General features: G+C 39.9%; 1 protein-coding gene across 1 annotated transcript; it reads left to right on the top strand.

The window, feature by feature from the left end:
• The first annotated feature begins 2,586 nt into the window (after positions 1–2,586).
• Positions 2,587–16,651, top strand: CGA (glycoprotein hormones, alpha polypeptide). Its single transcript, XM_040350068.1, has 4 exons — positions 2,587–2,673; positions 5,800–5,906; positions 6,571–6,758; positions 16,370–16,651. Exons 2-4 carry the CDS (start codon positions 5,807–5,809, stop codon positions 16,442–16,444), a joined length of 363 nt encoding a protein of 120 aa, XP_040206002.1. The 5' UTR covers positions 2,587–2,673; positions 5,800–5,806; the 3' UTR covers positions 16,445–16,651.
• The last annotated feature ends 10,677 nt before the right edge of the window (positions 16,652–27,328 follow it).

The following is a 27,328-nucleotide window of genomic DNA, read 5'->3' as shown; positions in this document are numbered from 1 at the left end:
GAAAGTAAAAAATATTGTTTTTATTCCAAAACCTGAACTTATTTTCAAGGTGGGGTCTATGGAGGGGCCAAGGGCAGGGCCAGAGGTGGGGCTGAAGGAGGGGCCAGGGGCAGGACCAGGGGTGGGGCTGAAGTTGGCCCTGTCAGGTAGGCTATACGGGCTCCCATGATTTCTATCAGCAGCCCTGCTGGTGGGCACTTATTGGCAGCACTGGTGGGCACTGTAGGGACTGCACTGATAATCAGCACATTGATTATTGGAGGTTTGAAGTGTAGGAGACCGAACCGTGTGTCTTTAGGCACATGAACGCCAAATAGTTTGTAAAGGAGAGTGAACACTTTAGACCAAAAATGTCCTAGCATCGGACAGGCCCACTACGTATAGAGGACATCTCCTGCCGCTTGGCAGTCCCTAAAACATAAACCAGAATGTCCAGGAATTATGTGAGCGAGTTTGGTGAGGTTTTGCCTTTTCAAAGTGCAGGGCACAAACGGGGCTCACAATCATGCTAGGAGTTACCTCAGCCTGAATATCACCTTTCAACATGTGAAAGTCACAAGCTGATTATAGTACCAAGTTAAAGTTTGCCTGCTGGGGAACTGCAATTAGAAAATGAGCCAACTCATCCACCCAGTCTTTTTCAGACAACCCTTCTCTATAGTGACAATCCACAAACAAACTGCCGGATAGACTTTAATGCTGTATGCAGTAGTTTTTTTTGTAGGGTCCTCTGTGGAGTCGTGGGTCAAGTGGCATACATGAGCAATCTTGAATCCTTCCAGCTTAGTAGGTCACTGCATTCTGTAGGATTGCATTTAGTTTGTATGTTAGCGTGCTTGTATATTAACTAGGACCAGGAAGAGGAAAGACCCTGGGCTTACCCAGTGACGTAGCAGAGGGTACATCAGATGGGGCGGGGTCACGTCACGGGTGGCCCTGCCTCCTCTATATAAGTAATGTCACAGCTTCAGCCGCTCATTCGCTGGGCTGTGTCCAGCGGTGAGAGGAGGTCGGGGATGCTGCTGCGCTGGATGGATGGATCTTCTCATCGCTGGAGCAGAGATCACCCGACGCAGGATCTTCTCATTGCTGGAGATCACCCGCAGCCGTCGCAGGATCAGGACAACACAGGAAGCCGGGAACGAGTGGATTATCACCGCTGGAGTTTTTTTTTTTTTTTTTTTATTAATAAAGGACTTTATTCTACGGTGTCAGTGTGTTTTTTTTTACAAGACTTTACACTTCCTTCGTGAAATGGTAGGGGTATATAAGAATTGTCATAGCTTCAGCAGCATCATTCGCCGGGCTGTCTCCGGTGGACACAGGCGACCGGCGATGCTGTGCTCTGGATCCCGGACGAAATGTTAGGGGTACAATGTACCCCATTACCAATTCACTTAGGGGGGGGGCAGGATCTGGGGGTCCCCTGTTAAAGGGGTCTTCCAGATTCTGATAAACCTCCCGCCCGCATACCCCCACAACCACCGGGCAAGGGTTGTGGGGATGAGACCCTTGTCCCCATCAACATGGGGACATCCTCCCCATGTTGAGGGCATGTGGCCTGGTGCGGTTCAGGAGAGGGGGGCCGCACTCTGTCCCCCCCTCTTTTCTGCGGCCGGCCAGGTCAACGTGCTCGGATAACGGGTCTGGTTATGGATATTTAGGGGGAACCGCACGCCATTTTTGTTTTAAATTGACGGTGGGGTTCCCCTTAATATCCATACCAGACCTGAAGGGTCTGGTTATGGATATTTAGGGGGAACCGCACGTAATTTTTTTTTTAAATTGACGGCGGGGTTCCCCTTAATATCCATACCAGACCTAAAGGGTCTGGTTATTGAATTTGCGGGGACCTCCGCGGATTTTTTTTCTAAAAGTCGGTGTCCCATTGACTACAACGGGGTTCGGGGTTCGGGTTCCCGAACCCGAACTTTTTTTTTAAAGTTCGGGTTCGAACCCGAACATCCAGGTGTCCGCTCAACTCTATACCTTAGTGGTTGTCTAATTTATTTGTATGAATACACCCAGAGATAAAAAAAATAATGATTTTTTGTACAGTTAGTTGCCTAAGGAGTTAAGAGAAAATAAAAAAAATATATTTTCTTATAACTAATACAGTTGTAATTATAAAAGGATAAAATAGTTTGATGCAAAGAAATGATCTGATTGCATTTGTGGGGTCATTAAAAAATGCTTTTTTCTTTGTAAGGAAAAACTGGTCTCAAATTGTTTGCCTCTTTTCTGCACCAAAACTCCTGGAGTTTGCAATATGCCAGATGAGTATTATTCAACCTAATTAACTATGTAACTATATAAGCTTCCGGAACTAGAACATTTTAACATTGAGACTATCTGTGAGCAGAAAATTTAGAAATTAATTTTGAGTTGTTCTTATTGATGTTAACTTGACACACTGGCAGCTTGGCAAGAGGTGCGTCTGAAATGAATTTTAAAAACATGAAACGATTAAGTAGATATAAAAGTAATTAGATAAAGAGCTGCTCTACAGCCAGCAGACATAAAGTTGATCCCTGGCTTAGCTGCTAAATCCCACGCTATAGATGCAACTGGTATAAAAAGAGAAAGTGAAAAGTCAATAACTACCCCAGACGTTCAGACTAACATCAAGGGATCATCAAACCACGCAGTCATTCCCTGTATTGCAGGATAAAGGTAATAGAGTCTTTCATACTCTTTTGTGTGAAAAATGCTATGTTAGCTATGCTGGTTTGGTTAATTAAAAAATGTTGGGTAAGATTAATTGCGCAAACTTATCATTTAATCATTAAAAATGTAACTCTCAATTGCCTTGCCTAAATATTTTTTTTAAGTATAAAATGTAAAATTTCAATCTTTTGGACATCTGTAATGATTTTAATGTAATGAGTCTAGCTAGGGTGAGCATATTCAATATGTGATCCAACTGTTATGGACCCTTTACTTGTACTGTGTACACATTTTTCTAAGCTCTCTCCTGATCTGAGATTCCTTGAAATAGCTTTGATTTTTTACTGGGGGAAAGCGGTCTGAGTATTACAGAAGCAGCGGTCCTGCTCTGACCCTCACTATTCCTGGGTCAGGAAAACTTCACATGTTCCCCTTCACTGTGATATAACTGCTTCAGACCTGTTATGTGACCTGAGGATTAAACAAATGAGCCCTAAAGCATGTGTGTTTCTTCTAACTTCATCATTTACAACACAACATGTACCAGTCTATTCAACCTAATGGTCTGGGTCGCTTGATCACACTAGTAGCCGGATCTGATTACTTATTTTACTTTTGGTTTTATGAATAAAATACATAAATTCCTGAAAAACAAATAGAAGTATTTATGTTAATTCAATCTGGTGCCTAAAAATCCATGTTTTCCATCCAATTTTCTCCTATACTATTCAGGACATGGCACTTTCTAAAGCTACTACTAGTACAACCCTGTGATGGTGTAATGATGTTATAGTATCTATTTAACCTAATGGACCTAGTAGATAATGTTAAAGCTGCTCATTTTGTAATAAAAATTATGTATTTTTATTTAACTTTTTGAAGGATTTAACAAACTTATAACTAGTTTGCGCAACAGCCAAGTATGCAAAAGTAGACTACACAAATTGTGAAAAAAGAATTGTTAGTTCTTTGAAGTGTCATACATCTAGGGACACATATCTACTTTCACTAACCATTCTGGTCTGCCTGTCGGCTCTAACACTAAGCAAAAGTGTTTAAAAGTCAACGCTCACCGATCAGTCTTTGCCATTCCACTTTTAAACAAAAACTCCGTAATTAAGTTGTATGCAGGGACAATTCTGCCGTAACAATACCTACTGAATAATTAAATGCATAATGGTCTGCTGTTTTTTTACAGTTTTTTTCCATGTGGTTAAAAAGGTCACTGCTGTAATAATCCTAAACGTTGCCAGTAGTCACATTTTTGTATACCTGGAAGCATGGAATGCTTTAATGCCAATTACATTTGGCCGTACGAAAAAAAAAAAAAAAAACATTGCATGAATACCAACAGAGCCTGCACTGCTTTTCATGCACTAGGTGGCAGCCAACTCTTTTTCAAGGGAAATAATATACTCCTAGGAGAAAATAGGCATGTTGCGATTTTAAATACACTTAGTTGTTAAATATTTTTTTACCTGGCATTGCACTTATTTGCTTTTTCAGATAAAATGCCCCTATTATCCCGAACATAAGCTTTGGAAGCAAATACATACAGTAACTAATGTTTTTTTTTTGTACTTATGGCATAAAGTGAGACTTGATATAGAATTGCTTTCTTCGACAAATAATGTAAAAATGTACCCAGTACCTGGTTGATATAGTATTTATATGAAAATATGCAAAGGAATCTTTTCAAGTCATTTTAGGTGTATGCTGGAGTGTGACGAAGAATGAAGTGCCGTTTCTTTCACTTGACAATACTAGCTATAAGACTAAAATAAGAATATTTTTTTTGCACAACATTCGAGTACATTTTGGAGCATTATTGGAATTTCCCGGGTGGATATGTTTGTTTTAAATTTTAACTTTAACTTTAACAGTGATTTCTGCAGAGAAAGACTAACAATATGGCAAGGTTAAAGAAAATAATCAGATCTTTGGTGTTAATGGATTGAATGTGTGTGGGTTTATATTTATATTGGTGAAAGCTTAAAAACAATGTAATAATGTAACAATGTAACAATGAATAATTGAATGTAATTCAATTCTACATTGATAAAACCGATACCTCTTAGCAGTGTATGCCATAAAAAAACAAAAGAATCAGCATCGGTAAGTGTTTAATCATAAAAGAGAGCAATGCTTTCAATAAGCAAATAATCCTTCAATGCAACAATGGGCTGCACTACCGAACAATATGTATAAGAAAAATAAATATAACAACTTATAATTCCCCACAAAACACAGACAAAGAGAATGAAAACACATAATCAATCCCCATAATAAAACCACTAACTGCCAATAAGCTTCCTGGAGCCAGTAACCCAATGTACTTACTAGAAGTTGTATATTGGTGTAACCCAGGATACAATATGGCATGGTAGTCATACTAAATTCTGCTAGGTTTAGGACATCTAGTCGATCTGGAGAATATTAATGACAGATGATTTTGTTTACAGCTTTTACATTTATTACAACTCAGCCATGTTTGCATTACAATTCGACATAATTTAGGCAAAGGACAGTTAATGCAGGCTAGTTAGAAGAAGTTGTGAAATGTTGTGTACTGTGTGCATATACTGTATATAAAACCTACGCACATTTTCTGTCCCTTGGCCCTGCATTTCCTAACAAACAATGCATTTCCTTAATAAACAATATTATTTAACAGTGATTCCCAAGGAACCAATAGTGAAAGGGTGAGATCAGCATATGTGTGACATTGCCAACAAACAGCAGTATTTTCATTTGTGTGACAGTTAATATATGTTATAAATATATTCCCATAAGTGTCATTCCTTTATATACAAAACCAGAATACTGAGTACATTTTAAAAGCTTTGCCATTCATTTATTTATATATTGGTATATCCCCAATGATTAGTCCTTAATAGGTTAAACAATGCTCTAAAAAAATAGGAAATGTATTTAATACAGGCTTGATGCCAAACATTTCTTAATGGTAATTGTGTAGACGACTATGCATTTGAAATGGATAATGTTAATGCAGTATGACATATTTCAGGCACAGTGCGCCAAATTAGAATAAGACACCTCACCCGTGTACAATAACATGTCAAAACATTTTAAATTATTTTAACTAATGAAAATACTTGTCTTTTATTTCAGACACACTATGGATTGTTATGGAAAATGCATAGCACTTGCACTGATCTTTTTGTCAGTCTGTATGCATGTCCTCTATACCTTTCCCGATGATAATTTTTCGACTCCAGGTAAGGATGTTTACATCTAAAAGATACTTCTTTGTTAGCAATTTAAGTTTTAGAGTTGTAATATAGCTTAAACTGTGGGATTAGCATTGAAGTAAACTTGTCACAAACCACAATTTGAAGTGGGCATATCATGAAAAAAATCCCTAAGAACAGTCACCTTTTGTTTAAAAGCTACATAAAAATTATCAGTCAAGTTGAAGTTCTATGCAGTGGATGATTAGTAAGTTTGTTAAAGCTGTATAGAGTGACTAATTTATTTATTTTTTGTAGGGGAAGGATATTAAAGTTTTTTGTGACAGCTGGGAAAAGCGTTGTGCCATATACTGATGTCACTGACTATTAATAATATACAAACTGGAGTCTCAGGCTGGCCTTAATGATGTAACAGTATTCCAGAGATGATTGATTTAATGTCACTTGCCCTGGGACCAGCCTATTTGTTAAAGTACAGCTGGAAACTGGTTTTGCATGTAGCATACAGGGACTTCAAAGTAACATGCAGAGTGGATTTGCATTGAAATCCCTATTGCTTTGCTGAAATACGCAGTTGACTAGTTGCAGTGTATGATAGTAATATATGTAAAATATGTTTTTGAGAAAGTGTCAGAACTTCACTTTTATGTATCAATCAAGAATATCAGAGTTTGTTTGTTTTATTTATCAGGTTGCCCTGAATGCAGACTGAAGGAAAACCTGCGTTTTTCTAACATGGGAATAGGTCGAATTTATCAGTGCAGTGGATGCTGCTATTCTAGGGCATACCCTACCCCAATGAGATCAAAGAAGACAATGTTGGTGCCAAAGAACATTACCTCTGAAGCTAAGTGCTGTGTGGCAAAGACTCAATACAGAGTAAGAAATTCACATGTATTCAAAATATTTTACTTGAAGCTGTTGATCTTGTTTTAACTTGTGCAGGCCAAAAGTCCAACCCCTTCTTTTCTCTGTGTCCCTCCCAATAGAGATACAGAAAAGCAATAAAAACATGGCAGTGCATCTTCAAAAAATTGCTATTTGTGGCTACGTTAGGGCAATTTCTCTTCACCCTTAAAGGGGTTGTAAAGGTTCATTTTTTATTTTCTAAATAGGTTCCTTTAAGCTAGTGCATTGTTGGTTCACTTACCTTTTCCTTCAATTTCCCTTCTAAATGTTTTTTTTTCTTTGTCTGAATTTCTCACTTCCTGTTCCTCCTGTGAGAAATTCAGACAAAGAAAGAAAAACATTTTGAAGGAAAAAGGAAGTGAACCAACAATGCACTAGCTTAAAGGAACCTATATAGAAAATAAAAAACAAACCTTTACAACCCCTTTAATTGTTTATGACAACCATCAACAGTTTGATAATAATAATTTGACAAGTGATTAGAAATCTATTGAGAAACTTTACAGAGTTTTCTTTTTTTCTTTAACACTTCTCCACTCTAGCCAACAATAAAAATAAAGTTCTGACTGGAATTGGGCTTTGATGGCATTCCTGGCATGCCTATGTAGTAAATGGTGTTCTACTTTAAATTAGTCGCCTGTGTAACACTGCATCCACAAAAAATAGTTATACCTATAGGAATGCACATGAACAAACACATACATGCACATGCTGTAATAATGCACCTACTCACTGCCAACACAGGTTTTCATGGGTAGTTATGGTAAAGAAGTGGGGCAGTAGTGTGGCTGGGTCATATCTATTGTTATTTACTGCCCAGATGTGTTGCAAAAATTGTTTAACATTGTTAAAGAGTCATTGATTTTCTATGAAAAACAAAACAATCAGAGCCATTAAGGGTATGCTGGAAACCTGCTTTGGTCAATTGCACTGTTTCCTATACATGGATGATTGTTGCTATGGATACCTTAATCAGACTCAATGCTAGGTCAAAGGGCTTATGTGTGACCAAGTTGGGCTTAGACATTCACATGACGATGGAGACAGGGGAACAGTGATGAACTGTTAAAACTGGACATATGTTGTCAGATGGTATCATTCTAAGAATAAAATATGCTTAGTTAGCTGAATAGTCATATGTACTTCAGAAACCTCCAACAACTTTCTGTACACAGTTATCTGAAAATGTCTAGGGCAGTGATGACAACCACCTCTCTAGACTGAGATTAATTTCACAGTTCAACAAGGAATACCGTGAATTGCAGAAACAGTGTAACCATATACCATAACTCAGCCCTCAAAAAATCCACTCGCCTGCTTGCATTTTGCGAGTGGATTTTGAGGGCTAACAAGGAAGGGTTGCCTGGGAGCCGGGGGGTGAGCACCGCTGGCAGCCTGTGTGGAATGGGACTCCTTCTCCCAGTGATCGCAGAGGGGGAAGAGAGAGAGAGCCACCCGGATGTTTAGAGCGCAGTGCGGGGAACACAGCGATAACAGTTTCCTTTTTTAATTGCCGTGTTCCCTGACGCTCACTGTCAGATCCAGCCCCGCCTTCTGGTCCCGGGACTTTGATAGACAGATCACCCGTCCAATATAAGTTCCTCTCCTCCCCTGCACAGGTAGGCTGCATAGTGGACACAGGCTGCATAGTGGACACAGGCTGCATAGTGGACACAGGCTGAATGGTGGAAACAGGCAGCATTTGGCGAACACAGGCTGCATGGTGGACACAGGCTGCATGTGGTAAACACAGGCTACATGTGGTGAACACAGGCTGCATGGTGAACACAGGCTGCATGGTGAACACAGGCTGCATTTGATGGACACAGGCTGCATTTGGTGGACATAGGCTGCATGGTGAACACAGGCTGCATTGTGTGGACACAGGCTGCATTTGGTGGACATAGGCTGCATGGTGAACACAGGCTGCATTTGGTGGACATTTTGAGGGCTGCTGTATAGTAATGTCAAGCCAAAATTTTCATGGTGGACACAGGCTGCATGGTGGACACAGGCTGCATGGTGAACACAGGCTGTATTTGGTGGACATAGGCTGCATGGTGAACACAGGCTGCATTTGGTGGACACAGGCTGCATTTGGTGGACACAGGCTGCATTTGGTGGACACAGGCTGCCTGCATTGGTGGGCATGGATACAGTTGTTGTTAATATTTATTTTTATAACTTAATTCTGCATAAAACATTTAAGTGTCATTTCATGAGATAATTTGTGAGGGCGTGTTAAGGGGCGAAATTAGGGGCGGGGCAGGCTGGGTTGGGCAACTGGTGGCGAGTAACCCTTGAGGCCTGGCTAGTAGCTCAGGACTTGAAATTTTGAGCCCTGCCATAACTTACTGTTTATACAGATCTAATTATCAGGTTGAGACGCATAATATTAATATTTTATAATTATTTTAATTACCATTTAAATCAATAATAATCAACAAAGGTAAACCAGTGACAATTCTAACCAGGTTAGCTTTCTAACATTTTGATGTTTTCAGTAATGAAATAGAGAACTCACTGATCCATCTGGTGAACTTGAAAATCTAGCTCCTGGCAAACTCACCAGCCAAATAACTTAATATAGAAACCTGCCCTAGGTTTGTTTGAGCTTCCTGAGAATATGCACTCAAATCTCCAGCTTTAGATAAAAAGACCTACTTTTTAACTGCTTTACTTCTTATTCTTCATAACAATGTGTAAATTAAAACCTTCACAGTTATGTTATTACAAAATTTTCAACAAATGTAATAGTTATGGAATACAACAATGTGGAAATTAATGGACATCTTGGAAAATGTTTTTAAATGAAGTCTGGCTAAAGTTGGTGGAAGGAAACAGAGTAAAGTGTTACATTTTTAAAATAAGATAGGATTTAGTTGAATAAATAAATATGCTACTTCAGAAAGAAGGTGCTGGTTTGTAATCATTTAAAGGGGTTGTAAAGGTTTGTTATTTATTTTCTAAATAGGTTCCTTTAAGCTAGTGCATTGTTGGTCCACTTACCTTTTCCTTCGTTTTTCCTTCTAAATGTTTTTTTTCTTTGTCTGAATTTCTCACTTCCTGTTTCTCCTCAGTAAACTTGCCCCCATAATCCGAGCCGTTCTGGCTGGGGGTTGGCCAGCCAGAACAGCTTACTGAGGAGGAACAGGAAGTGAGAAATTCAGACAAAGAAAAAAAAACATTTAGAAGGGAAATCGAAGGAAAAGTTAAGTGAACCAACAATGCACTAGCTTAAAGGAACCTATTTAGAAAATAAAAAACAAACCTTTACAACCCCTTTAATTGGATCTGAATATTTGTCATGTATTTCCTGTATTAAATAATTATAAGAGCTCTTCAATGAGCCTGTGGATATAAATGTTTGTTTCTGTTTTTCATGAAAATAGTCTCAATATATTACATCAGGGTTGATTTACTAAAACTGGAGAGTTCAAAATCTGGTGCAGCTGTGCATTGTAGCTAATCAGCTTCTAACTTTAGTTTGTTTAATTAAGCTTTGACATAAAAACCTGGAAGCTGATTGGTTTCTATGCAGAGCTGCACCAGATTATGCACTCTTCAGTTTTAGTAAATCAATCCCAAAGTGTTTACTGGCCTGGAGAAGACTACACTGAAATAATAGTATGGTTGTAGGATGGAAACCTATGCAAACATAGGAACAGAATACGCCCTTATGCATATAGTATGCATGGTGGGATTTAAACAAAGCAAATGCAGTAAATATCTTTTAAAGGGTGGCAGGCCATCCACAAAACAATTTGTGCAGCTGCTAAAACACTCTCAATAGCATTTGTCTCTAGAGAAAAATTAGCTGTTGGCAACACCTGTCAAGTTTAAAGAAAAGTATCTTTGGCAGTCAGATATCAGCTTTGACAATTTTATATAAACAGTTTAAGGACTAATTTATATATATATATATATATATATATATATATATATATATATATATATATATATATATATATATATATATGTATATGTATATATATATATATATATATATATGTATATATATATATATATATATATATACATATATATATACAGAGCTTTTTTTCTCCGAAAATAGGTGCAGGAACTCAACCACGACCCGTTTAGATTTCACAAACAGTAGAAGGGTCTTAAAGGGGCATTAAATACCAGGATTGCATTACATACAGAGTGCAGAGTTCAGGGGGTTACACACAGAGTGCAGAGCTGTTGCTTGTAAACGCAGAAACCAGACTTCTGTGTTTACAAGTGATTGTAGTGAGCAGGCACCAAAGGGTTAGAGCCAGAGGTGGTGGAACTGAGTTCCCCCAAGTTCCCCCTGAAAAAAAGCCCTGTATATATATATATATATATATATATATATATATATATATATATATATATATATATATATATATATAAAAAGTAGGGCAATATGTTTAAATTCCTACTTTATTTTTTTTATCTACTATCTGCAATCGGTTCGGTACGCTATTTTGGGTGTTTCCATTATGAAAGCGTGCCATAAAAGCGAACCGTACCGGACCATTCTGGGTCCTGCTTCAGATGTGGGGCCATAGAAATGGAACCATTAGGGCGGACCTACAAATACATCTCACTGATTGGTGGACGCGCTAGGCATTTTTTCTAAATCCTGTATGGTCCCGACGTTACAATTTGCAGTGGAAACACTCACGAGAATAGACCGGTCCATTCTAAACCGTTCCAAACATACTGACCCGAACCGTTCCGTTCAGTGGAAACAAGGCATAAAAGGCTAACTCCACTTTCATTGGAAAAAAAATAGCACATACAAAAAAAAATATAGCATACATTGAGGGAAAAAAGTACTTGATCCCCTGCTGATTTTGTACGTTTGCCCACTGATAATGAAATGATCAGTCTATAATTTTAGTGGTCAGTTTATGTTAACAGAATAACAAAAATATCCAGAAAAACACATTTCAAAAAAGTTATAAATTGATTTGCACTTTAATGAGTGAAATAAGTATTTGACTCCTTTGCAAAACATGACTTAGTTATTGGTTGCAAAACCCTTGTTGGCAATCACAGTGGTCAGGCCTCGTACACACGACCGAGTTTCTCGGCAAAAAACAGCAAGAAACTTGCTGTGTTTTTTTTTTGCCAAGGAAACCGGTCGTGTGTACACTTTTCGACGAGGAAACTGTCGAGGATCCCATCGAGCCAAAAAGAGAGCCTGTCTTCTTTTTCCTCGACGGGAATGGAGAAATTTGGCTTGCTGAGTTCCTCGACAGCCTAACAAGGAACTCGACGAGCAAAACGATGTGTTTCGCCCGTCGAGTTTCTCGGTCATGTGTACAAGGCTTCAGACGTTTCTTGTAGTTGGCCACCAGGTTTGCATACATCTCCGGAGGGATTTTGTCCCACTGCTCTTTGCAGATCCCGTCCAAGTCATAAAGGTTTCAAGACTGACGTTTAGTAACTCATGTTCTGTCTTAAGGACATATAGCTAAACCTACTTGTTCCATACATTTCAGATACCATATTTCTTTGATCTCAGTTTTATTAAAACAAGCCAGGTGAAACTACAAAATAACAGAAATTGACCTCAATAAGTACAATATTGCATACATTACAGCATACATTACAGAAACAACGATCTACAATATAAGATGAGATAGTAAAAACATACTTTTTAAGTTCTCTAAGGGGTGATGGCGATAGATTGAGAAATACCTGTCTTGCTTCCTGCAGTATCTTCTCAAAGAATGGTGGCTGCTTCACTTCCTGTGAAGATTTTACCCAGAATTCCTTGCTTACTAACAACTTCCTCAACTACACATACAGTAAATCAAATAAACAGAACAACACAGAAACAGGTAATCAGCATAGATATATGGTGGACAGAACAGACCTTTAGCTCCCTCCACATATTTGGGATTAAGGTCTGGAGGCTGGCTAGGCCACTCCTGACCTTAATGTGCTTCTCCTTGAGCCACTCCTTTGTTGCCTTGGCCATGTGTTTTGGGCCATTGTCATGCTGGAAGACCCATGCACGACCCATTTCCAATGCCCTGGCTGAGGAAAGGAGGTTATCTCCCAAGATTTGACAGTACATGGCCCTGTCTATCGTCCCTTTGATGCAGTGAAATTGTCCTGTCCTCTTAGCAGAAAAACACCCCCAAAGCATAATGCTTCCAACTCTATGTTTGACGGTGGGGATAGTGTTTTTGGGGTCATAGGCAGCTTTCCTCCTCCTCTAAACATGGAGAGTTGGGTTGATGCCAAAGAGATAGATTTTGGTCCCATCTGACCACAACACTTTCACCCAGTTCTCCTCTGAATCATTTAGATGTTCATTAGCAAAATTCAGACGGGCCTGTGCATGTGATTTCTTGAGCAGGAGGACCTTGCGGGCGCTGCAGGATTTCAGTCCTTCACAACGTAGTGTGTTACCAATTGTTTTCTTGGTGACCATGGTCCCAGCTGCATTGACATCATTGACAAAATTCTCTTGTGTAGTTCTGGGCTGATTCCTCACCATTCCCATGATCATTGAAACTCCACAAGGTGAGATCTTGTATGGAGCCGCAGACTGAGGGAGACTGATAGTTATTTTGTATTTCTTCCAATTTGCAAATAATTGCACCAACTGTTGTCATCCTCTCACCAAGCTGCTTGGCGACGGTTCTGTAGCTCATTCCAGCCTTGTGTAGGTCTACAATCTTGTCCCTGACATCCTTGTACAGCTCTTTGATCTTGGTCATGGTGGAGAGATTGGAATCAGATTGATTGCTTCTGTGGACAGGTGTTTTATACAGGTAGCAAGATGAGATTAGGAGCACTCTCTTTAACTGCTTGCCGACCAGCCGCCGCAGTTTTACGGCTGCAGGACGGCTCTGCTGGGCGAGATCACGTAGATCTACATCATCTCTCCCAGCAGCCAATAGGCCCACTCGCTCCTGACTCCCGCGCGCGTGCCCGGCGGTCGCGATCACCGCCGGGCACCCACGATCGCTCATTACAGAGTGAGAACCGGGAGCTGTGTGTGTAAACACACAGCTCCCTGTCCTGTCAGGGGAGAAATGCCTGACCGTCTGTTCATACAATGTATGAACAGTGATCAGTCATTTCCCCTAGTGAGTCCACCCCCCCTACAGTTAGAACACACCCAGGGAACATACTTAACCCCTTCCCCGCCCCCTAGTGTTAACCCCTTCACTTTTTATAGTAATCCAATGCATTTTTATAGCACTGATCGCTATAAAAATGCCAATGGTCCCAAAAATGTGTCAAAAGTGTCCGAAGTGTCCGCCATAATGTCGCAGTACCGGAAAAAAAACGCGGATCACCGCCATTACTAGTAAAAAAAAAAATATTAATAAAAATGCCATAAAAATACCCCCTATTTTGTAAACGCTATAACTTTTGCGCAAACCAATCAATAAACGCTTATTGCAATTTTTTTTTATGAAGAATATGTAGAAGAATACGCATCGGCCTAAACCGAGGAAAAAAATTTTTTTTATATATTTTTGGGGGATATTTTCTATAGCAAAAAGTAAAAAATATTCAAAAACCGCAGAGGTGATCAAATACCACCAAAAAAAAGCTCTATTTGTGGGGTAAAAAGGACGCCAATTTTGTTTGGGAGCCACGTCGCATGACCGCGCAATTGTCAGTTAAAGCGACGCAGTGTCGAATCGCAAAAAGTGCTCTGGTCTTTGACCAGCAATATGGTCCGGGGGTTAAGTGGTTAAAATGATAAACTGCACAAGCACATCTGTAACTCTAGGCAAAAGGCCTTACTCACAATATCCAGAGATAGCTCCCATCCAGCTTCCCTGTGACACTATTACGTGAAAGCGGTCCTTCTCCAGCCCAACTTGCTTAGGTTGAGTCCTCCATCAGGTTTTTGGTATGATACTCCCAATAAGAAATCACACCTAAAGGCATGCAGACCCTGCAATCTTCCTAATTCGAGCCCTGCAAGTGCAGCAACTTATTGATATTATGAAACCACTCCCATACAGACTTACAGAGCACATGGTCACAAATAATAAAAACAAAAGGTAGAAATTTGCAGCAAAGTTTGTTAAAATCCTTGAAATGTACATAGATCACCTAGAGGTGAATGTTTTTTTCTCAACAAAAGTGAAGTTACTCTTTAAAGTGTATCAAAGTTTAAAGTGTATCAAAAGCCTAATTTCTGGTTGTTTTTTGGATAGAATAAGGTTTTTATTGCTCTTCACGTGGGGGATTAACCCTCTCTATTTGTATTGGTAACCATTCTCACTGTAACAGAAAGTAACGAGAAATCCAGAAATGTACACTGTCTCTGGAACATGAGGTGAGGGTAAATCTCTAAATGGGGACACCTCTATGATGATAACTGTCTAAGGCCCCGTACACACGATAGAATCTATCCGCAGATAAATCCCATCGAATGGGTTTCAGCGGATAGATTCTATGGTGTGTACACTCCGGCGGATATTTATCCGCGGATATTTCCGAATTCCAGCAGATAAATATTTGTCGACATGCACAGCATATCTATCTGCTGGAATCGGATCCCACGGATGGATCCGCTCGTCTGTACAGACTCACCGGATCCATCCGTCCAAAGGGATTCCCCGCACGCGTCGTAATGATTTGACGCATGCGTGGAATTCCTTATTTGACAGCGTCGCGCCCGTCGCCGCGTCATAATCGCGGCGACGGCGCGACACGTCATCGCCAGAGGATTTCGGCGCGGATTTCAATGCGATGGTGTGTACACGCCATCGCATAGAAATCTGCTGAAATCCTCGAGAGGATTTATCCGCGGATACGGTCCGCTGGACCGTATCCGCGGATAAATCCTCTCGTGTGTATGGGGCCTAAGAGGGGATTTCCCATTACTTTTGAGAGATTTCTGACTGCTTGCTGCGTCTCTGTGACAGATAAGTCTTCCCAACGGAAAACACAGGGTCCAACTCCTAAGCAATACTTGCTCTTTCTAAAACGAAAAAAAAATACGTTTTGTCTATAGATCCAAAATGTTCATATATCAACAGCATAGGTGTGCGCAGCTTATTGCATAAGGGTGTGCACCCCAAAGCTCTAACACATATGAATTTGACATATTTACCAGCCTCTTCCCTGCTCTCCATCCTGAAATAATAGGAGAAAGGAGGAACAGGGGAGCACATTGGGAACCCGGGCAACAGAAGGAAGAGGAACAGGCAAAAGAGGGTGGCATATATTAGTACCTATCCCATACATTTTCCTCCTGTGGCAGCTGAATGTTGACAAAAGGGAGAGGAGGAGAAGTCAACTTTCAGCTGCTGCAGAAGGAAACTACAGATTGGTTCCACTAAATTCCACCCCGCCACCTCTCCTGTCCAGGTTCCGAGGGTCAGCAAGGAAGGATTGCGGTTTACCTGTCACCTTCCCACCATTGACAGGTTGCTAACCCCAGGATAAGGGTGTGCCCAGGCACACCTGGCACACCCCTTGCACACGCCTATGATCAACAGCAATATCCCATTGATCACTAAGTGTGAACCATATGTAAAATTGTATTAAAGTTCCACTTGTACTTGTTTTGTTATTTGCTTCAGAATTTTATATTTATTTTCCAGGTTACGGTAAAGGACGTGAAGATTGAAAACCATACAGCTTGTCACTGCAGTACCTGCCTGTACCACAAATCCTAAGCATCAAATGCTGTCTTTTGTTAACATGCAATTATAAAACAGCTTTCCTGCATTTTATTAAGAACCTCTAAAAATGTCCCTGACTTTAAATGTCTGAATAGAAGCACACTTTTCCCTTTACCTAAATTACAGTAACTGGTCTCAAATAAAGCAGATTTTTTTTTATCCTTGCTTGTATACACTCAATTAAACTTAGATTAGAATTAACATTTGATGTACATTTTCACAATTTTTCAAGTCACTGATTTAGTATTTGTACACATTTATAAAACTGGAAAAACTGTCTGTTAACGAAGGCCTGATTCATACCTATGCATTTTTAGTGCTTTTTACAACATTGCTAATTGGCACTACAGAACGTGTCAAATTGGAAACCATGTTAAATGGACTGTAGTGCAAATCTGCAAAATGCACTAAAAATGCATAGGTGTGAATCCGGCCTAAGCTAGTGTTTCAAATGTAGGTTTTTTTGAGCCACTTTTTTTATTTAATGTAATATTTAATAATAAATGACATAATGGCTTATATTAAAACAAGAGACACTCCAAAACAAATATTTTAGGACTTGTAAGTTGCAAGTTGTTTTATGATATGTGTACTGGGCTGATAATTAAAAAAACAAAAAAACTGTCTGGCATTGGATACACTTTGAGGTTGATTTACCAATACTGGAGAGTGCAAAATCTGGTGCAACTGTGCGTGGTAACCAATCAACTTCTAACTGCAGCTTGTGCAATAAGGTCCCTTTCACACGTGCGGACCGTATGTCCGCATTTTCATCTGTCCGTTGCGGATGAAAATGGGACATACATTGGTCCCTATGTGATTACGGGTGTCAGCGGATGACCATCCGCTGACACCCGTAATCGTCCGCCTCCGCAAAGATCCGCATTTGCGGACAGAAGAAAATCCTATTTTTCTTCCGTCTGCCGGATCGGAAAGACACAGTGTGCGGGGACAGTCAGCTGGGATTTTACGGAGGATCCCCGCTGAGCTTTTGCGGACACACAGCGCGGATCATTACTGATCCGCCCGTGTGAAAGGGCCCTTAAGCTTTAAAATAAAAAACTGTAAGCTGATTGATTTCCATGCAGAGCTGCTCCAGATTTTGTATGTTTCACCTTTAGTAAAGTCTGGTACGCACGATCAGATTGTCGGATGAATTTTCATCTGTTTTTTGTTGCATGTTAGTCTCCTATCAAAAGTGAAGAGGTTACTCGACATACGAAAATTCTCATACAACTAAATTCAACTTCAGAAGTGCATGCACAGTCCTACTCCTATGATTTTTTTTTGTAAGAAAACTGTATTAATCAAGTGAAAATCGGATGTTTTGTTCACGTACGATAAACATTTTATAGCCTGCACCTTCAGCTTTTGTCGTCTGAAAATTTGGAATTGGCTGTCAAGAGCACCGTACTAACGATCAGAAAAACGGCAGATCTGTCGTCAGACCAAATGTTTCTTCCGATTTTCTTATCAGGTGTATGGGCCTTCAATCAACCCCTTTGATTATTAAAAACATGGTTCACCAAGCCTAAGGAGACCAAAGAAGCTAACTCCGGTCCAAACTCTTATGCCTGGTACACATAGTATGTTTTTTTCGTTCATCCCAGTGGCCTGAACGACAAAAAAACGTAGGCGCTCGCTGTGCTAACTATGCAATGTTAGTACAATGATCCCCCAACTGTGCTATTGTGTTCCGACAGGCGCTGATCAGTTGCCAATTGGCTGCTGGTTTTCCAGCATGCTCGTTTGACAGAAACCGGTCATGAGATCAGCTTCTGTCTGACAATGACCTGTACACACGGACCGAACATTGGCTGGTTTCTACTATACAGGCTTATTTCGGACGATATTCAGCACGTGTGTAAGGCTTTAGACATAAGCCTTTAAAACAAATGTCTAGACCTAGTAGGAAAGCATGTGGGAAAGATCACTTTACTTTTTCTATGTGGCACTTGCTTCTTTATAAGGTATAGTTATATGCTGCTTTCTATAAAAGCAGCAGAGAATGTTTATTAATTTTTGATAATAAGGTGATGTTGTGTCCCCTTCAATAAGCTAATCATCTGCTAAAAAAAATCCTGTTTTTGAATTTCCATCACATGTGACTGGGTCTTCAAAGTGAACACAGGTCTACCTTATTTGCAATTATTCACTTCGCAAACTCAACATTTGCTAAGTAAACAACATTCTATCTTTTAGCACTTCTATCCGATTGATTTTCGAGGTTGACCATGATTTATGTATTGCCTGCTTGATCCACCTTACACTTTAAAAAATAAATAAAAGGTAATTAACCAACCACATATGGTAATGCAAAACTTGCAAAACTGAACATCTGTTAACAATCCCTGAATGAAGAACTGTTCTTTTGAAGTTCTCCAGCAATTTTTTTAATGTAGCTCATAGAGTTTAAAAGGATGATTCAGTTAAAGTAGAACTAAGGGCAAATCTGACAGGGGCTATAACCTTCGCTTACTCTACCAAATAATAATAATAATAATAATAATAATAATTAAAAAAAAAATTCTTTCATTTAGTCCGTTATAGGTGGCTGTAGATTTTATGCCCTTGGCATTAGCGTAATTTATCAAACCAAAAACATTTTACATAATAAACAAAACAGTGCAGCGCAAAAGATTAATGAAAACATAAAGTCCATATGAAGGTAATCATCCATCCACATAGATTTGCCGCTGTAAGATTAGGTGCTCAGGAGACATACGAGTGTCATGGTGCATCCAACCCCGTCATCTCCAACTTCACTAACCGCTCACTTCCTACATAAGACCCATAAATCAGGGGTATCATACCTCCACTAACCAATCCGTGGCTGAGATGGCGATTCCTCCGTGTATATAAATAAATTAAAATGGACATCTAGTGCTCTCTGTATAGTTACATATTTATTTAAAGGTAGATGAAAAACGTACAAGTGCATAAAGAGAGCACTCGATACAGTATTTCAACCTGAAAGATGGCCGCGAGTGACGTCATACGCAACTCCTCCCACCGTACGGGTTGCGTCCCCGGGCGGGACTTCGTCAGCAGGAACAGAGCTGCTCGATCAACCCGCCTCTATAAATACAATATCCAGCACCATGGAAACCAGACGCCAGGACTCTAATTCAACTACATGACAGCAAGCTCATATTAAACAAGATCGCTTCTACTCTTATACACATGCAATACAAAACGTAAAACACATGTGAAATTGGGAATCATTAAAGCATCTATTCGATATGAAGCAATTTAAATCGAATTAGACATTTAAGTCACTGGGAGTCAATACTTTAGTCTCATGAATCCAAAAAGACTCCCTGCGGCTCAAATGCCGAACTAAGGTTCCTCCCCTCCAATATTTGGTGACCCTCTCGATACCACAAAACTTGAGGTACCTCGGTACTTTTATGACAAATTCTAAATTGTCTTGACACACGGTGGGTTTCACACCCTTCTTATTTACATGCTCACCTATCCTCACATGCAGGGCCCTGGAGGCCCTGGAGGTCCTCCCAATGTATTGTAACCCACACTCGCACTCGAGCATGGGCCCTTGTGTAGTGCTTTAATTATGTACTGCTTCTTGGTCACTGAAGAGATGAACTCTTTCAGTTTTTTAACATTCCCCTTACAACTTTTACAAGCTGCACACCTCCCACAAGTATAGAACCCCGACAAGAATGAAATAATTATATTCTCTGAGTTAACAGGGGAATCCACCATCCCTGGGGCAATATAGTTTCAGAGTGAGGGCGCTTTTCTATAAATAAATTGTGGATGTTTAGGGAGCAAAGGGACGAGGATACAATCCTGTTTAAATATCGCCCAATGCCTCGCTACTATCCTTTCTAATTTCCTATACTGTACACTATAGTCCAGAATCATGCAATACTCATCATTTATGGCATCATTCCAGCTTTGTGTCCCAGTTATTATGGATTGCCTATCTAGAGCCCCAACCATTTCAATCTCATTACTAATGGAGTCTTTTTCATACCCTTTTTGTTGAAATCTCTGTGCCAGCACCTGGGATTGGGATAGAAAGTCTTCCTCAAACAAATAATTATGTCTGAGTCTCACAAACTGCCCTCTTGGTATATTACACGGCCACATGCTATGGTGGAAACTATTCATTGGAATATAAGCATTTCTGTCAGTCGGCTTAAAAGAGTTATAATCCGATCTCCCCATTGAAAATATCCAAATCCCCCAAAAATATATGATGCAAATCTATATTCCACAAGAGGCTGATGTTTTTATTATTCCTATTTCACTTTCCCAGAAATGCCTCCAGACTGGCTTTGTCTCCCTTACAAATTAAAATAATATCATCAATAAACCTCTTGTAGTAGACCAGCATCTAAAAGCAATCCCTGAACACAATCTTTCTCCCAGTGGGCCATAAAAAAGATTGGCCACACTGAGAGCAAAACGAACGCCCATCACTACACTTATGGTCTGCAGAAGAAAGTGAGGATCAAACCAAAAATGATAATTTTTCAAACAAAAATTAAGACTTTTTATTGTTTAACTTTTTGCTAACAATGACACCATATACATTATACACCTAAATTTGTCTACAGGCAGGTTCATGGATTGCTGATGCTCCCTGAGGTATTCTAACATACAAATAGCAACTTCAGGTTTTAAAATGGGACATGACAAAAACTCACCTCCATCACCTCATACTGGCCAATGAGGCCACCTATCACAGTATTAGTTAGCTGCACAATGGATGTAGGAGCTGAGGTTATTTACATATTAGAGTGTGCTGGGTTTTGGTTTTCTCCTTAGAAAGCATTCAAGCATATAAGCCATCACATGTAGGTGTCTACTTTTCAAAAAAAAGTTTTGGATGAAGCAGGAATGGTTCGAACCCCTGGTAGATTTTTAATCTTGTCTGTGTCCGGTTTTGGAAGATTCAATATCACTTTGTGTTTTTTTTAAGCTTGTAGGGCTGCTAATAAGCAATTTCTATTCAATGGAAAGTATTGTAACTTTGGTTTCATTAAAATGTCATTATACATTGTAATGTTTGGGGGACCAGCTTGATCGCAGGACACATGCTTCTTAAATCAAAACTGAGGTTTATTAAACTTAAATGGCTTAGCAGCAGCAAAAACAAAAGAAATAACAGTCTCACCGACTTGTACAGCTCAGAACTGCAATCACAGTTAAACAGTCCTTCCAGGTAAGTCCTTCAGTAGAAGGTTTTTAGGCAGGACACTGCCAAGTCCTTTCACAGCTTTTCATAGCTTCCACAGCTTTCCTTGTCCACCATTCACCATGCATTGGACTCTCCTACACTCCTCCACTCTCACCTGCACTTCCTTTCTGCTTTAAACTACTTCCTTAGACAGGTGCATTAACCCTTTCCATTCCCTTAAAGGCACCACAGTCCAAACAGAGGGGAAATATAACGTCCTTCCAGGACCCAGCCATGGCGTCCTGTACAACATTTATAAGTAGATGGGAGAGAGTTCTGCTCATTGGTAAAATAATTTTCTTAACATGTTTTTTGTAGAGCAGAGGGCCTTAAAAGAGAAATATTTGATTAAAAAAATAAAATAAACATTTTTTTGGGGGGAGTGTTTACCTTACTTTTAGTGGGACTTCCTGTCCCACTTCCTTCTTCCTTTTTTGGGCCACCTAGGCGACTCCTCCTCTCGCCCTAGGCAGCCCCTCCCTGGCAGCGATCTTCTGGGACACAACTCAGGTTCCAGGGGTTGGGCTTGGCTCCTTAGTTCCAGTGAAGGGAACTTTTAAGGTGTCAGCATACCAAGACATTTTGGACAATTTCATGCTCCCAACCTTGTAGGAACAGTTTGGGGATGGCCTCTTCCTGTTCCAAAAAGCTGCCAAAACTGAGTCATGCTAACAGAGGAACCAGGAAATAGAGTTAATTGAAACTCAGAGCTTTGGAGAGAGACAAGAACACATGGATAGAGGTACTTTTTTCCTTGCACAAATTTCCCAAGAGCATAGTTAATTTGGAGAAACTCTTTTTTTTCTTGCACTTGATTTGATGTTGGAAGTCAGCAGAGCTTCACCTCATTTACTCAGATCTGGGAAAACTTCCCTTGCAAAGTGCAACTGCCCTTGTAAAGTCAACTTGCCTTTAGTTAATCAACCCCAATGAATTTATCGATTTAGTACTCTTTTTCACAATTCAAGTCTATGAGTTCTGTGACTTGAAAACAAGGCAATGTAGCTGTTAAGAAACAGGGTAAATAAAATTAACCACTGAGAACGTTCTCCAATTGTCAATCTACCAATCTCTATATAGTAGAAGTTTGAATTTAGGGTCATACAATTTACTAGGTAACTAAATAGATTGTAGTGCAAGCTTTTGGAGCACACTGACCTATTCTTAATGTATTCACAAGTCTGGCTCAGGGTGGAATTTCAGCACCAAAAGCCGTAACCCCAAGCCAGACTCAGGATCGCCTCGCAGAGTCCACAGGCACAAGTTACTTACCTTGTCCCTGGATCCTGCGATGCCTCCCCGCTGTGTGATCGAGCAGTGTCCTCCTCGCTCGATTCACAGTGCCAAGTACCGCCGAGCTCCGTTCCCTGCGACGTTACGACGCACGGGGGCGGAGGTCGGCGCCAAATTTAAAAAAGTAAATAAACACAGTACATACAGTATACTGTAACCTTATAGATTACAGTACTGTATGCAAAAAATACCCACCCCTTTGTCCCTAGTGGTCTGCCCAGTGTCCTGCATGTACTTTTATATAATAAAAACTGTTCTTTCTGCCTGGAAACTGGAGATTGTCCATAGCAACCAAAAAGTGTCCCTTTATGTCAAAAGTGGTTTTAGACCAGCTAAAAAACAGCGATAATAAGTTAGAATCACTTGCAGAATTGAGCGATAGCGATTTGTGGGGAAATTCGTCATCAAAAAATTCTAAGTAATAATTTTTATTAATATTATATTATTTGTTATAATTATTTATATTTATTTATTGTATTATAATTTATGATTTTGTGTTTCAAATTTTATTATACCCGGGATGTCTACTAGACTCTTGTTTGGACAGATTTAAGTGAGTTATTCCTAAGAATTACAGGCCTACAATATAAAATGCCAAATTTCCATGCAAAATAATGGTACTGCTTTCAGCACTTAAAATCTGAATTAATCATACCGCCAGGGAGGTTAAAACCTTGCACTAAAATCTATTTAGTTAGCCAATAAATAGTACTACCGTAAACCCAAACTACTTTTGATGTCTAACATGGTACAACAATCTGAAAATCACTATACTGTTTGCAGGGCTATTTTTCTCAAACAATAGGTGCTGGAACTCAACCACAGCCCCCCAAAACCCCTTCCCCACACACCCTCCAAATCACATCAAATAGTGGGTGTGGTCAGTCAAATTTCACGAACAGTAGGAGGGTCTTAAAGCGGCATTAAATACCAGGATTGCATTAAACACAGAGTGCAGAGCTGTCACTCACTACAAGTGATTGTGGTGAGAAGCCCCCCAAGGGTCTGAGCCAGAGGTGGCGGAACTGAGTTCCACCAAATTCCCCCTGAAAAAAAGCCCTGACTGTTTGTAATTTAACCTCTTGCCGACATGCCACCGTCATTATACTGCGGCAGGTTGGCACGATCATGTGAACCGTCGTAGCTTTACGTTGGTTCGTTTAAGAGGGATAGCGGGAGCGTGCGCACCACCAGGGGTGCCGATGCTCGTGAGCGATCACAGGCACGAGAGGCAGAACAGGGACATGTGTGTGTAAACACACACATCCCTGTTCTGTTCTGAAAGGAGATCCAGATTGTGAGTTCCTATAAGCTGGGAAACCATGATCTGTCATCTCCTATAGTGAGTCCCCTCCCCCTACAGTTAGAACACACAGTCAGGGAACACAATTAACCCCTTGATCGCCCCCTAATGTTAACCCCTTCCCTGCCAGTGACATTTACACAGTAATCAGTGCATTTTTATAGCACTAATCTCTATATAAATGCCGATGGTCCCAAAAATTTGTCAAAAGTGTCTGATGTGTCCGCTATAATGTCGTAGTCCCGGTAAAAATTGACGCCATTACTAGTAAAAAAATAAGAATAATAAAAATGCCATAAATCTATCCCCTCTTTTGTAGATGCTATAAACTTTGAGCAAACAAATTAATATACACTTATTGCGATTTTTATTTCCAAAAAATATGTTTAAGAACACAAATATTGTGTTTTTTTTTTCAAAATGGTCGTGTTTTTTTTTGTATATAGAGCAAAAAATAAAAACCGCAGACATGATCAAATACCACAAAAAAAGAAGAACCAATATTAATGTGCCAGTGACCTTACTATTAAATGAAAGGGAGGGCACAGAGCAACAATAGTGTTAGTGTATTGGAAAGTGTTGAAGAGAAAGGTTGACAACCTGTCTAGGAAAAATTATTTTTAGTTAGTGTACCTTCATTTAGACTGCAAGCTGTTTAGGCAACCAACCTCCCTGCTGCCTTTTTTTGTTCTTATTATTGTAGGCTTATTTGTCTTTCATTTTATCTCCTAGATTAGGGCCCTCTAATTCCTCCTGCATTGTATTGTAACTGTACTCTCTGCCCTCATATTGTAAAGCGTTGCGCAAACTGTTTAGGCGCTATAGAAAGCATGTATAATAATAATAATAATGTGGTGATTGATTTAGGTTTAAAGACTTCGCTTTAAAAAAAACAATGGGCTTTTGGTTCAAAGTGCAGTATTTTGGGGCTTCTATTAATTTTGGGCTGCATTTTTTATGCTGATAGGGCCTTTATTTTAGGTTTTGCTGCAAGGCTTTCCTTTAAAAATGTGACTTTTGTTACAGGGGTGATATTTTGTGATTTTTATTTATTTTTCAGTGATCTTGTTATTTATTTTATGTTAATAGGGCATACTTTTTGGGGTGCTTGAAGCACAGCATTCCCTTTTTTTCTGGCCATCTGTTCTTGGAGCTACCTTTTGTTCGCAGATTTTTGCTGAATCATTTGAATGAAAAAAAAAATGTACACCTGAACCAACTCACATTATATCACCCACATTCTTAGCACCATCTTTATCCCCTATGGGGATATGGCATTCATACTTTTTTTTAGCAAAAATATCAAAGCTTACATTTCTTGTCCTAATCCACATTTCCAGATGTTTCCATTAGTAATGTCTTTCTTCCTTAACCACTTGCTTACTGGGCACAAATACCCCCTTCCTGCCCAGACGAAATTTCAGCTTCCGGCACTGAGTCGCTTTACCTGATAATTGCGCGGTCGTGCGACGTGGCTCCCAAACAAAATTGACGTTTTTTTTTTCCCCACAAATAGAGCTTTCTTTTTTATGGTATTTGATCACCTCTGTGGTTTTTATTTTTTGCGCTATAAACAAAAAAAGAGCGACAATTTTGAAAAAAAAACCACAATATTTTTAAATTTTTGCTATAATAAATATCCAATTTAAAAAAAAAAATATATATTTTTTCTCAGTTTAGGCAGATACGTATTCTTCTACATATTTTTGGTAAAAAAAAAAATCAAAATAAGCGTATAGTGACTGGTTTGCGCAAAAGTTATAGCGCCTACAAAATAGGAGACATAATTATGATTTTTTTTTATTATATATTTTTTTATTATTTTTTTTTTTACTAGTAATGGCGGCGATCTGCGATTTTTTTATTGGGACTGCGACATTATGGCGGACACATCGGACACTTTTGACACATTTTTTGGGACCATTCACATTTATACTGCGATCAGTGCTATAAATATGCATTGATTACTGTATAAATATGACTGGCAGGGAAGGGGTTAACACTAGGGGGTGAGGAAGGGGTTAAATGTGTACCCTGCATAGTGTTTCTAACTGTGGGGGGAGGGGACTGACTGAGGGAGGTGACCGATCTGTGTCCCTATGTACAAGGGACACAGCATCGATCTCCTCTCTCCCTGACAGGACGTGGATCTCGGTGTTTACACGCAGAGATCCACGGTCCTGCTCAGTTGCTGGGCAATCGTGGGTGCCCGGCGGCCATCGTGGCTGCCGGGCATGTGCATCGTGTTCCCAGTAACACGGCGGGTGCGCGCGCTCCCTAGTGGCTGTGAAAGACGAGCACGTCATATGCCGTCCTGTCAGAACAATAGAGCTATCGTGCCGGTAGTATAGTGGTTAAAGACTGTAGGTCATGACACAGGAAGGAGTTGACCAGCTGACCTCATTAGCACACACCCTGCATCATCAAGCCACCCATTGCCAGCTGCATGTTTTTTAAATGAAATGCAATCAATTAGTGATCACCCTTTTCATTATATACACAATCACATTGCATAGTGTATGGCCATCTTTATACAAGTACATAGAAGGGAGAGGGAGTAGACAGAAACACTCAGCTGTCAAGCCCCGTTCACAACTCTGCATAGTGGGAGCTTGCATTCCCACATGCATTTTTTTTTCTTTAGCGTGGGGGGAAGCGTTTTGGAGTATTTTCACTCATCACACATAGGGCAGCCCATCCACCTAAATGGGCTTCCCTACACACAGCAATCGCCCTAAAGAAGCTTCAAAACTTTTTTTGCGATTTTTGGTGCAGCACATTTCTGAAATGCAAGAAAATTTACAGATGTAAATGGAGCCTCATTGTTCTTGTGTTACTCCACCAATTTCACTTACAGGCCTCATGTACCATAGTGGAGCGCACATTTTGTGTCTCGTTTTTCCTGTGACACGTTGATTTTCAATTGGCTGCACTACATGTAGTTAATGGGCCATTTTGGCGTTTTGTGGGTTGCATAATTTTTACTGTGGGCTTTGTGCTTTTCATTTGCCCCTAGTGCGGGGGGCGGCACCCACCTAGATGTGTCACCCAGGGCATGCGCCCCCCCCTAGTT

This window comes from Rana temporaria, chromosome 4 (genome assembly GCF_905171775.1).
Source record: "Rana temporaria chromosome 4, aRanTem1.1, whole genome shotgun sequence".
NCBI classification, from domain to species: Eukaryota; Metazoa; Chordata; class Amphibia; order Anura; family Ranidae; genus Rana; species Rana temporaria.
The sequence above is the reverse complement of the archived record's forward strand: the minus strand, read 5'-3'. Positions and strand labels throughout refer to the sequence as shown.

Coding starts and splice junctions, on each gene's coding strand:
- CGA (XM_040350068.1), top strand. CDS start 5,807: ATGGATTGTTATGGAAAATGCATAGCACTTGCACTGATCTTTTTGTCA. Junction 5,907..6,570: donor TGATAATTTTTCGACTCCAG/GTAAGGATGTTT, acceptor TTTATTTATCAG/GTTGCCCTGAATGCAGACTG. Junction 6,759..16,369: donor TGGCAAAGACTCAATACAGA/GTAAGAAATTCA, acceptor TTTATTTTCCAG/GTTACGGTAAAGGACGTGAA.